Source organism: Quercus suber, unplaced genomic scaffold (assembly GCF_002906115.3).
Source record: "Quercus suber isolate HL8 unplaced genomic scaffold, Cork oak 2.0 scaffold_483, whole genome shotgun sequence".
NCBI lineage: Eukaryota > Viridiplantae > Streptophyta > Magnoliopsida > Fagales > Fagaceae > Quercus > Quercus suber.
The window spans coordinates 366,891-379,867 of NW_027069933.1; the positions used below are offsets into that span (position 1 = coordinate 366,891).

Genomic DNA, 12,977 nt, shown 5'->3' on the forward strand with positions numbered 1-12,977 from the left:
TGGGTGTATTACTCAAATCTTGAGGCGATTTCAAATTTTACTCCCTCCCTCCCCCCCCCCCCCCCACAACAAAGTTTTTTTTTTTTTTTGGCTAAAAATGCTAAATGAATCCAAAAATAATAAAATACTTTGAACTTCTTATTTATAAAAAAATAAATAAATAAATTTTAAAAAAAAAACCAATAAATATGATTACATAATACTAGTATTTTATTACACTACAACTTCAGAACAAAATAGAGGCATTGAAAACTATTAAAATAAATGTTGTTCTTTGAAATTTGGAAAAATACTTACATATCCAAAGCTTTCAAAAGTTACTCTTTTTTTCCCTTGGAATAAAAATAGCACCGTTTAAATTTATATTTTAAAAAGAAGAAAAAGAAGAAGAATATGGTGCACTCTATTCCTCCCCTTACGAGCTTGTGAACTAAATATTGGAGCTTCCATCCTTAGATTTTATTTCCTTGTTGCAAACCAATGGCAATAAATATTAATCTTTATATTAAAATGTAGTCCTTTAATTGAATAGAACGAAGAATTTATATTATAAAAAAAAAAATGCTAGTCTTGTATAATTCTCATAGTAGACCCCGTATAATCTATTCATAAACTGTCAAACTCTCTCTGTTTACATTCAACGAATCCTACATTCTTACTTTGAAACTCAGCTAATTACATTCACTAATTCAGCAACCGATCCTATGGCCGCAGTTCCACCTATTTCAAGCAGAGAAAGGGCCAGCTCACATTCCTGCCACCCTCTCAATCCATTGGCCAATTTTCTCAACGTCTCTAACTTCACTTCTTGAATCCATGAAGGAGTGAAGCTCACCATCAAACCCACTAAACAAGAGAGATAAGCTTTCCAAGTGGCAGGATCACACCCAAGTGAGATGTTCCCTTCCAATACCTCTGCCAAAAAATCCATGTGAATCCCAACAATACGAGCCCGTCTACAGAATTCCCATGATGTCAGTTTTGCCTCAACACCCCATACAATTGCCCTGACAAAATCAACAGATATGCCATGGCGTACCCCTCCACTATTAGGGACACAGAGCTCACCTTGTGGAGTCTCAGTGGCCAAGGATAATGATGCTTGATTAGACTTCAAGTGAGGGGAGTCCATACTTGCCCACCTGGCAGCTAATTCCCTAGCATACTCTGCTACAAGCCCTACAATGACATCATTTACATATTGGACATTGTGTATATTCCAACAAGAGTGAAGGTATAGAAATCCAGGTGCTATAGAAGGACGAATGGCACAAGCAGAGATGGTGCTTCCTAACAGACCATTCACACTGCTTTGATTGCTCAATGAAGAAGTTGATACGTTGAGTGATCCTAAGAATGAGGTGAAGCAGCTTCTCAGGAGTTGTGCAACTGCTTCTTTGTTCTGTCTGAATACAGAATGAGAACATGATACAACAATGAAGTCATGCCAGCGTCGGACCTTTTGAGCCCATAGAGATCCAATTGTAGGCATGCTTGGCCAATGGCAACCTGATGCACAGTTCTCCAAGGCCAGCCCAGCAACAGCGTGTATGTCTAGTTTAAAAGTAATGGTTAAGCTGACAAGAGCTGCCATCAGCAGTGGAAGTATCAAGTTTGAATTCCCTACAACACACAAGAAAACTTTAGCAACTTAATGCAGAAACCATATTTTAGGTTGTTAAGTCCAATAGTCTTCATTAACAAGCATATTACATTCATTTATAACAATAAATATAAATATAAATAAAGAGGTGTAATCTACCAGTTGAACAGCTTGGAACATCAACACCTGCAGCAGCAAATATTTGCTTTTATTTCAGACTCAACTGAGGGAAGAATTGCTGCTGGACTGGGCCAATCTTTTCCATTTATTTGAACTGGTTTCCATATACCGCAAGTAACTTCTGCAGAGAAGTAACTAATAATAGCAACAAGAGATGCAGGAAAAAAAATCGACAAGGTCTTTCAGGCCTGCAAACATTCAAGTGCCAGTAAGAAGTATGCTGATGAAGGGAACAAGCATAGGAAGATCCTTAGGCTTTTTTTTTTTTTGAGCACCTATTATTATTATCTAATATTTGTGGATAACAGGAGCAGAAAAGATGTTCAGAAAATAGAAAGATGGATTAACAAGAATTCCAAGGACAGAAAAGGGGGAAATAAAACACAAATAAAAAAAGAGTAATGCAAGGGACACCAACTTTGGCACAACTATGTGCCACAACTCGCCGCATGGCGAGTTGTGATTGGTAAGGGTGTGTCAATGGGCTATGTGGGACACACCCTTACCAATCACAACTCGTCACATGGTGAGTTGGGGCACAAATTTATGCCAAAGTTGGTGTCCCCAGCATTACTCGTAAAAAAAAGTGAGCCTCAGCTGACAAGCTAGCACTTGACCTGTCGTCAAATCCCGAGATGAAAGCCTTCCACAGGCACAAGCAGTTAGAATTGCCTCAAGAACAAAAGGAATGGCTTCCAATACCTCCCATGCAGGGAGCATAGGTCTCTGGTAAGCATCTTCTCCATATTTGCAGGGGAGCCACATGCATTGCTGCTGCTTGGCGTTGAAGAGTTAACCGACGAGGCCCCACTTTTAGTCATTTTCCAGTATATCATACTTAAGATCTTATTAGCAACTTGATGAACAGGATTTCCACTAGAGAGCCCAGCAAGTGTTGAAGCTATACGAGATTTGTTTTGACAATACCAAGCTCGCAATTTTGGATATGAATCAATATATATAGACCTTCTTGATGCTGACTCAGACTCGTTTTGATTGCTATTTGTTTCAACCTGACATGAGGCAATGCTGCAACATGGATCTCTTGCTGCCTCCAGAGCTTCTTCGACAGCCAGACAGATGATTGTCTGCTAGTCCTGAGTTTCCAACAACAGCAACTAGCTACGATCCTTTTTCCGTCTCAATCTATGAAAGCAAAACCTGACCCTCCCCATCTTTTATTCTTTGATCTTCTACCGAGCAAAATACCTTGCACACATTCAATACAGCCCTGATCTCACCCCCCCCCCCCCCCCCCCTCAACAAAAAAAAAAAAAAAAGGTTTCAGCATAAAAGCCTGTTGCTTACCAAAGATTTCAATACACACATATATATATAGGAAATTTTTATTTGGAATTGCATTTCACATTTTATTTCAATTTTCTAACCTTTTTCCTCTTTCCCAACCCATAAACTCTATTCCAGTTTCAAAGTAAGATACGACTCTCCATTGTACATTTTCATAATATTGTATCCATAGATTTGATCTGGCAATTTAGGATGAATGTATATCCAACCTATGTTTTATTCTAAAATGTGTATAAACTATAATGACAAATTTAATGAGAAAAAAAGCTCTACATATGAGGCAAGTAATTGTAACAGGGGGATTGCAAGTATACCAAATCCATCAAAGGTCAAAATATTAGTGGTAGTAGAAAGAAGATGATCTCTAATATATAACTACTAAGTAAGGAAAATCTACTAGTATCAAATGGTCTTTGGCTGATATTCAATTGACCTATGTTGATCACCCAAATTACCCCATGAGCATAACCAATTGCAAACAAATTATTCTGTCATTTCACAAATACATAAATTTAATTGCACGTTTACAATGTTGCATCAACTGAAGTTCAAGATAATTTTCACAAAAATAAGTTCAAATTTACAACACTAGTGCTCAACATAATTCCAAGGAAAGATAAAAAAAACTAGAATAGCAACAAACAACCTAGTGCCAATACAAGAAAATAAATATCACTAGGTAAAAGAATAACTTGCAACGAAAATACCTAGTCCTTAATCATTAGTCAATAAGTTGATATTATTACATATAGTACAAAGTAAAACAATAAGTTTACTCCAATATAAAGATAGCTTTATCTAATGGGGAGGGAAGGAGGCATGAAGCAACCAAAAGAACCAAACTAATTATACTATTTGTTTCACTGTTGTCCAAGTGTTATGTAAAAATAACTAAATTTGTCCCTAGGGGTGGGTCTGAAGGGCCCTGCCTTGGTGAGGTTCCTCATAAAAAAAAAAAAAAAAAGAATAAATAAATAACAAAACTTACTAATAATGGCACTCTTACTTTAGAACAGCTATCCTACATACCCTTAAATGAATAAAGGTTCAAGAATCTCTAGTAATACTCAAATCGTAGTAAGCACAAATAGAACATCAAAATTATGAAGGTTGAACACAAAAAAAAAAAAAAAAAGCATGATGGGCAAGAGAACCATGCAATATCTTGTTTTGATTACAATGACATGGATTGTGCATGTACTTACTGTAGTACAAGCTAAGTACCTAGAGCCTCCGCTTAATACCTTTTCCAACCTTCCTGGTTATGTCTTTCCAAGTTCCAACCCTTAAGTATCATCGCCTTTGCCATAAGGCTTTACGATATTGCAAAGGATATTGTCTTCATAGACGTGAATTCCACTTTAAACATTATCCTGCTATATACGAAGAATGTTTGGATAAATGTTTGCTACCATGCGTACATCATACTATAGAAGTTTGGCCCCATTATTACGCATTTAGAAAATATGTAAATTTCCTAAAAAAAAATGAAAAAAAAGATATGAAGCTCTTCTTCTATATATATATAAACACATACAAAAAAACAGAAAGAAAGAAAATTGATAGAGATTGTTGTACCATACTTGCAAAGAAGAAAATGGTTTATGGATTAGAAGGAACAGTATAGAAGACTAAAAAAAAATGGAGTCGAAAATAAACATGTACACAAATATCTCTATGTTTGTATATGCATATACAAAACACGTATGGAGTGGTATATAAACATATACACATATTTTGATGGTGTCAATAATTAGTTTCCTTTGCTTCCAATGTTTCATGTACAGTTTCATGTATTGAGTTGCACACAGATTTGGATGATTAGGTCGTTTGAAATGCCGTTATTAATTTATTTTGTTCATTGGATATTTTTATAATGTTAGGATACTAGAATTTCATGCCATTCGATCAGCAGGTGTTCATAAAAATAAAAAGAATTACGTATGTTCAACAAGTGTTGCAGTCACTAAGGTTTTTGATTCTGCCATTATCTTTAAATAATAAAATAAGAATCAATACTTCGGAGAAACACTTTTAAAGTTATTGGTCATTTGAACTAATATAACCATTACATCATACATTTGAAGTCCATTTACTAAGGACACGAGCTATCCTATTGACAAATGTATTGGAATTAGTTAGACCAAATCTTAATCATCAGTAATATTTGTGATTAAAGTAGAAAAAATATAGGTAAATTTTGAATTCATGTATTGGCCTTTGCGTTTTTTATTTTTATTTTCAAGTTTAGGAGGGAAGTGTTGTATGATGAGTTGAAGTTGGAGGTTCAAGTCCAGCTAAATTGGGTAGATTTCAGTTTTGTATCATAGGAAAAATCTTGTTCTAATGACTACATAACCTAATTATACTTTATATTGTTTATCGCTAAATTTTTAAATGCTTAGCGATTAGGTTCTGGACCAAATTATATCTTGAATCCGTTTCAATTTTACAAAAGTAATCTAGTTGTAATTAGCTGATCAAATTTAGTCTTAAAATAGGTCATGGGTGCTTGCAAGTTAAACTATTGTTTTAAGACAACTATGGATTGAGTTGTCAAACCTATGCAATATCAATCTGTTTAAGTTACTGTTTCACTTTCATATCTTTTAGTTTCCTTTTGTCAAAATGCTAGATGAAATTTGTGTCAACCCTTACTAATTTTGATTCCTGTCCTGTTTGCACTTACCACTATTTAAGTGTTACCAGGGGTTCTTGAAACTTTATTCATTTGAGGGTACATAGGATAATAGTTTTAAAGTAAGAATGCCATCATTAGTAATTTTATTTATTTTTATATCATACAGCAATAGTGAAACGAATAATAATTAGTTTGGCGCTTTGGTTGCTTCATGCCTCCCTCCCTTTGGGATAAAGCCATCTCTGCAATGGAGAAACTTTATTGTTTTACTTTGTACTGCAATCATATTAACATATTGACTATTGATTAATGAGACCTACCAATGTTAAAGTGCATGAGAAATCTTGAAGGTTTTTTTATTTTTTTATTTAGGTAAGAAAGGCTAGAATGGCCTTGTAGACAAGCTAATCTGTCCTTATTCTAGAAAATGATAGTAATAGTATGAACTATGAAGTCTTCAGATATTTCCTCTTTTGTAGACAATTGACTGAGGGAGGTTAAAACCAAACCATGTTTGGGGATAGTTTTGAGCTTGAGCCTTTTTTTTTTTTTTTGCTGAATAGTTTTGAGCTTGAGCCTTGTGTTTTGGCTTGGAGATCATTATCATAAATATTGTATATCACCTCCATCCCTACAGCAGTGGAGGATGAAACTGACTAATTGGAGTAATGATAATTGTAAGGAATATCTTGATTTTTCATTCATTTTTGCAGGGGAAGTTATAAAACTTGTGGTGTTTCAGGTACAAATATGGTTTTTAGTGAAACACACACACAATATAACACATTAATCCAAGGGTTTTTGCAACATGGTGAGACAGCAAAGGCAGTGAAATATCTCATAATGATGGTTGACGAGGCAGTGACGGACCTAGCCTTGGGCCCCCCACCCATTTTGAAAAAAAAAAATTACTCAAATTCTTCATCTAATCCTGATATAAGAAAAAAAAAAAATAGCCGTGTGTATTATAAAAATTATATATATATATATATATAAAGCAACGTAGTGTAATCTAATCATTCTCAAGTCGTCATCTAATCTTTATTTATATTTCATAAAAAACAAAAGATAGCAAGTTATTTGTTCATGCTGATTTACCAAAACTGTTTTTGGATAAAGTAAAAAAAAAAACATTGTAAAAAACACTTCTTTTTTGTCAAAAGAAGCGTTTTTCTCTCTCTCCCCCGCAAAACAAAGGGATTTTAACAAGAATTAGCTAGATAAGGGTAAAACTACACATCTTTTTCTATAATAAATGTTGAATTTAGTTTTAGTTTTTTTTTTTCATGCATATACACAAACATAGCATGATTTTAACTTTTGATTATATAATTGTAATTCATTTAGCTATTTTTTTTTTTTTTTAAAATTATACGTTTTATGAGTTTATACTCACCGGACTTAAACTTCAAGTTTCAGTGTCTTCTCTCATGCTTTCAAGGACAAAAATTAAATTCTCATATGAGTTTCTTTACTTCAAAAATTTAAATGTTTGCCAAAGGACTTATAGCTGAATTGGCACATCCCTATATACAAAGTGTTTGGGGTCTAGGGTGGAAAAGGTTCAAACTGCGGGGTTAGTAGCATATTGTAATTATCTTTCAAAAAAAAATTAAATGTTTAGTAATTTAAATTGTTCTTAATTATTGAATTGAGGTTTCTACTTTAATATGATTTCAATTGTTATTTTTGATAGTTTTTAATTATTAAATTCAAGATTTATCCATTTAAATACATGTGATCAATTGGGCCTTAAAGTTCAATATATTATTGAAAATCAACTTATATATTTTTTTAGGTATTTTTACCATCTTCCACTCAATTTATATATGTGTGTATGAGTGTATGCGCATGCGTGTATTTTATGATACCTTAGTTACACACAATATACATTTATTATATAACTTAAAAGTAAAATATTCATTTATTTTTAAGTAAATTAATATAAAAAATTATTTACATACGAATTTTGATTAAACCGTGCATTGCACAGGCGTAATGCTAGTTATTTATATAGTCATAGATGAGTTTACTCTCTCTCTAATTTTTTATTTTATTCTTATTTTTGGATATGCACTTGAGTTTATTCTTTTATTATTATTATTATTATTGGGTTTTTGATGATTTATTTATATTAGACTCTTGTCTTTTGCACAACAATAACTCACCTATAACAAAATTTTTAAAAATTAGATAGGACACTGAAGCAAGAATAGACAACAATTGGAATCTAATTTAGAATTAAATTAGATTTTCTCTTGATTTTGATTTTAATTATATATATTAGCCTCTAAGCACGCGCGTGCTTAGAGGCTCTTCTATTTTTTAGGTAAATATTAATAATTTTCATTTATTATAATTTGGGATTTCTATTTTTTCCAATCACAAAAAAAAAAAAAAAAAAAAAAAAAAAACAAACAAACGTAGGGTGAGTTTTGTAGATTGGAGGAGTTTTAAAACTAACAAAAGAGTGATCATATTTTGTAAGAAGTTAGTGAGTAGAAGTAGGAATTTAAATCAACGTAAAAGTATGAGTTTATTAGAAGCATGAAGGCATTTCAAAGTAGAAGTAGGAATTTATTATTTTTGTCAATTTACTATTTTAACACCATTTTTAAGTTTTATGTAAGGGTATTTTTGACAATAAAAAAAATAATAACTAACTTTCTTTTATTAATTTACTATTTTAATCTCATTTTTAAGTTGTTAATTAATTAATTTAGGGATTTTTTGAAAGGAAAAAAAAAACAATAACTAATTTTATGAATCCTCTTAATATATACATAAGATAAAAATTACAATTACACATATATGAGTTCAAATTATACTTGGGTAAGAATTAACATTTTTTAAGTCATAAATGAGTTTTTTTTTTTTTTTTATTTTTACACACATGAGATTACATTTTTTTTTCTTATTGGGTTATTGAGTTTTTTTTTTAATTTTTTTTAATTTTTAATTTTATATTATACACTTCATTTTTTTCACAATTTTTTAACCTTACAATTTTTTTATTTTTTTTTTTTTTTTTTTGAGGGGTCAAAAAGGGCTCTGAACGAGTTTCCAATTAATTTAGTCTTTACAAATCATTCTCAGTCTTTACCTTCGACCTCAATGCTTCGCTCTCCGATCTGCTACTCCACCTCCGTGACTTCTCCTCGTTTCGATTCTTGAAGTTCCGAAGCTAAGCCAAACCAAACCCGACCGGAGTTGGTAGCTGAGAATCTCGTCTTTGTGAAATGGGTAAATCAACACCCTCTCTTCTTTTTATATGCAATCGTTTGATTATTAGAGTAAGCGTTCCATTTCGTGCTTTTACTTCTTATCATTATTGTTCTACTACTAGAGAAAATGCGAAAACCCCATATCAGAATCAGAATCAGTTGTTGAAATCTGTGAGAGATCACTGCAAGTCTGGAACCTTTAAGAATCTTGATCATGCCTTAGGCCTGTTTGATATAATGCTTCACATGCACCCTTTGCCTTTCATTGGAGATTTTACTCTATTGTTGGGTGCCATTGCAAGAATGAAGCATTACTCTGTAGTCGTTACTCTAACTAAACGAATGGAATCATTCGGAATCTCTCCCAATGTTTATACTCTCACTGTTTTGATTAATTGCTTCTGCCATCTGAACCGGGTCGATTTTGGTTTCTCTATCATAGCAACAATTTTGAAACTTGGATATCAACCAAACCATATTACTCTAACCACTCTTGTCAAGGGGCTTTGTCTTAAAGGTAATATTTCTGGAGCTGTGAGGTTGGTTGAAGAAATGGAGAACAAAGGGTATGAACCTGATGCATATACTTGTGGAACGATAGTAAATGGTCTGTGTAAGATTGGCCAGACTGGTGTGGCTATTAGGTTGCTCAGGAAGCTTGAAAAAGGGAATTTTGAACAAAATGTGGTGCTGTATAGCATGATCATTGACAGTTTATGTAAGGACAAATTGGTAACTGTGGCTTTGAACCTTTTATCTGAAATGATGAGTAAAGGCATTCAGCCAAATGTTGTCACTTACAGTTGCGTAATTCAAGGACTATGCAATTTTGGCCGGTGGAGGGAGGCTGCTACCTTGTTGAATGAGATGCTTCAAAGGAAGATCATGCCAAATGTGCGAACCTTCAACATATTGGTGGACACACTTTGCAAAGAAGGGATGTTGATGGAGGCAAAAGAAGTATTTGAAGAGATGATTCAAAGAGGCATTGATCCTGACAAAGTCACTTACAATTCTTTGATTGATGGTTATTGTTTGCAAAACCAAATGGATGAGGCAGTTAAGACGTTTAATACGATGGTTGAGAAGGGTTGTTCACCCGATAAAGATTAGATTACACTACGTTGCTTTTTTTTTTTTTTTTATTAATAATATTTAAATTATGTTATTTGACGATTTAAAGTTGTGGTTGCTTCTTCAATCGGTGGTACTCAAAAGGAAAGCTTCTCCAGCTGAGAAGATATTTGTTCATAAACCTTAAACCCACGTAAATTGACGATAATTCTTTGTTAGATGTGGCAGTGATCAACAAAGACTTTGCTCTAGTTAAGTTTAAAAAAATAAAAAATAATCAATACAAGAAGCCATCAGAGTATGAATGTTACGTGCCACACATCTGACTAAAAATGAAAGAGAACTGGGGGATTATTGGAGAAATTATTTCCCAATGTTGTCTACGGACGAAAAAAGGGAAATTAATAGGAAATAAATATATAAGCAAGAAACAATCTATTACCATCTTGCGACAAGTCTGTTCTACACATCCCTATCATAATTACATAAAATCATTTTCATTTTTACTGCCAGGTAAAAGTGCTCCTTATGGCTATTGCTTGATGCTGTTAAGCGGAAGCTGCCAGAGGTAATTTCCATTATCTAGCAAAAGCTGTATCTCACCCAAAATGGGGGGGTGGTGAGAACCAAGCTGAAAGAATAAAATTGGTGAATTTGGCCATTCGTCCGTCCATCCATCTGGAAGTTCATAAAGCAGCAGTTCATATGGATATTAGTCTCATTGGTCAAATTATATAGCCTTTCAGATCGTCGCTCACCAAGCCATTCCCTATCTTGATTTCAACCCCGACTTTGGCTGCCATTAGCCACAGAGAGTGAACCCAGAAGGCTCCCACCCATCTCACTCTTGCAAAGGGGACATAACGCATTGATCCTCAACCACTTGTCAACACACTCTTTGTGGAAAAAATGGGAACGTGGCAACTCTCTTAGCTCATCATTGTTTGCATATTTTCCCAAGCGGATGCAACAAACCTGCAGAGAATTTCTAAATGATTAATATAACAGGAAGATAAACAAAAAAAAAAACACCACCTCCACCAGCCATTTACATATGCAGCCATATAACAGGAAAAATAAGGTGCAATCAACCATTTTTATTGCACATTTGCATGCGTTTTACTGATCTTTTTGTTGGATAAAAGTGCTGTGAAAACGAGGGAGAAAAGCCCTTTTTTTTGGTATGGGACCTGTCAAAATAAGTTCAAAAAATGCCTAAATTGCTGTTTTTTTTTTTGGTTCTTCATATTTGCCAAATGCACTCAGATGTGTAATGGACAATCATGTGCTCATTACAGTAACTGGTAACAACAGCAAATTGTGATGCAATGATTTCAATATTTGAGTAATCTATTCAATAGCATTTTACAGGTTGAATATTAGCATTCCAACTTACAAAACAGAGCAGAAAAGCATCTGACCATCAGATGCTGGTCATAGTCAATTTTTACCAACTGGTCAACCTCCACTACATTCAAGATTGGCTCTCTCGATCTAATACTATACAAAGAGTCCAATAGATTCAAACAACTCAGGCCACAATCAGCAACAATAACAAAATATTAGTCCGAAACTTTTGGGGCTGCATATTGATCATTAACAAACAAATCGAGGTTACCCATATGTATTCTTTTTTGTAGAGGTTGGCTCTTCGTGCGACGCAAATGCCTTCCACCAAAAACAACATGTCCATGTTTGTCATTCAAGCTCGAGAATCAGTCTTTCCAAAACAATTGGGGATAAGGCTGCCTACCAATCACCTCTCCCAAACCCCGCAAGAGTGAGATCTTTGTTCACCAGATAGGTGCATTCTTTTTTGTCATTCTATCCTATCTAAAATATTGATTATCAATCATGAGCAAGTACGTCAACATATTTCCAGCTATATTACTAATTGTGATAACAAATGTCCCCCAACCATTTAAACCTTTCACACATTCCTTATGCAGCGGAAAACACTCCATATCCCGAAGTAGTCCTTGGGAACCACCGAGCACAGAAGCACCATTATGCAAATACAATGAAACTCTAAGGTATAAGCCTTTAATTTATTTCATTTTTGTTGGTTAATTACACATACATCCGATGGGCTTGAACCCATGACTTCACCCTCTAGTCTACCTTGCTCTTACAAGCGCAGGAGATGACATTTAAGCTAGAACTCATTGGCATGAGCCTTTCACTTCATTAGATCTAAATCACATGATATGGATCAGTATGCGGAAGGCATTGCTGATCTTCACCAAAATGTTAACAGGAATAGCAATTATAGTTCCGCTTTCATTCAGGAGAAAAAGAAAAAGTCCTCTAACAATGATGAGGAGTGTTGTGATATTGTAACTGAAACAAAGAAACATGGGTTGCTCACAATGGAGGCCAAGAAGAAAATTAGAAAGACTTACAGCATCTTCCCCAGAGATCACGTGCTCCTTTTCAGTTCCTGCAGCCACAACTCCACCTTCACTGACACCTGAGTTGCTTTCTTTATCATTACCACTTCTACTTTTCTTCAACTTGAACTTGTATGTTGGAAAAGCATCAATGGATTCAGGGGTGGCACCTCTAGTCTGTGTCAGATCCTCTCTAAACCCAAGGACGGAGGTTATACAAGGCAGACAACAGCAGATTGTTGCACATAAATTGAAGGGCATAGCATATCCAATACAGCTGAAGGTAAGAAACACTATACATAACCTGTAAAACAAAAAGATGCAGGGGAAGTGCTCTCACAAAAGCATAAATGGGAAGAACTCTTACAAAAGACAGAAATGGGATGTGCTCTAACAAAAAGCAGAGACAAAAAGGCGCAAAAGTAATAGATGTCAGAGTGATACCCGTACAAATTAGGAGCCTCGTCAGCAGATGAGTTGCCAACCACAAACCAAACCGCAAAGAAGCAATCCAAGGCCATTTTAAAGTATTCCACTAGTACCTTAATCCTGCTAAA

The 12,977-nt window shown here is 34.2% G+C and overlaps 2 protein-coding genes and 1 pseudogene across 2 annotated transcripts; 1 reads left to right on the top strand and 2 right to left on the bottom strand.

The window, feature by feature from the left end:
* Positions 1-570: 570 nt before the first annotated feature.
* Positions 571-2,958, bottom strand: LOC112026642 (mediator of RNA polymerase II transcription subunit 33B-like; annotated as a pseudogene).
* Positions 2,959-8,971: 6,013 nt separating this feature from the next.
* Positions 8,972-10,069, top strand: LOC136063067 (putative pentatricopeptide repeat-containing protein At1g12700, mitochondrial). Its single transcript, XM_065762943.1, has one exon. The coding sequence runs from the start codon at positions 8,972-8,974 to the stop codon at positions 10,067-10,069; it is 1,098 nt and encodes a 365-aa protein (XP_065619015.1).
* A 238-nt stretch (positions 10,070-10,307) lies between these two features.
* On the bottom strand, positions 10,308-12,972 carry LOC136063069 (E3 ubiquitin-protein ligase At1g63170-like). The gene is made up of 3 exons (XM_065762947.1): positions 12,865-12,972; positions 12,433-12,724; positions 10,308-11,005 (listed from the first exon to the last, which is right to left on the bottom strand). Exons 1-3 carry the CDS (start codon positions 12,939-12,941, stop codon positions 10,811-10,813), a joined length of 564 nt encoding a protein of 187 aa, XP_065619019.1. The 5' UTR covers positions 12,942-12,972; the 3' UTR covers positions 10,308-10,810.
* Positions 12,973-12,977: the final 5 nt, after the last annotated feature.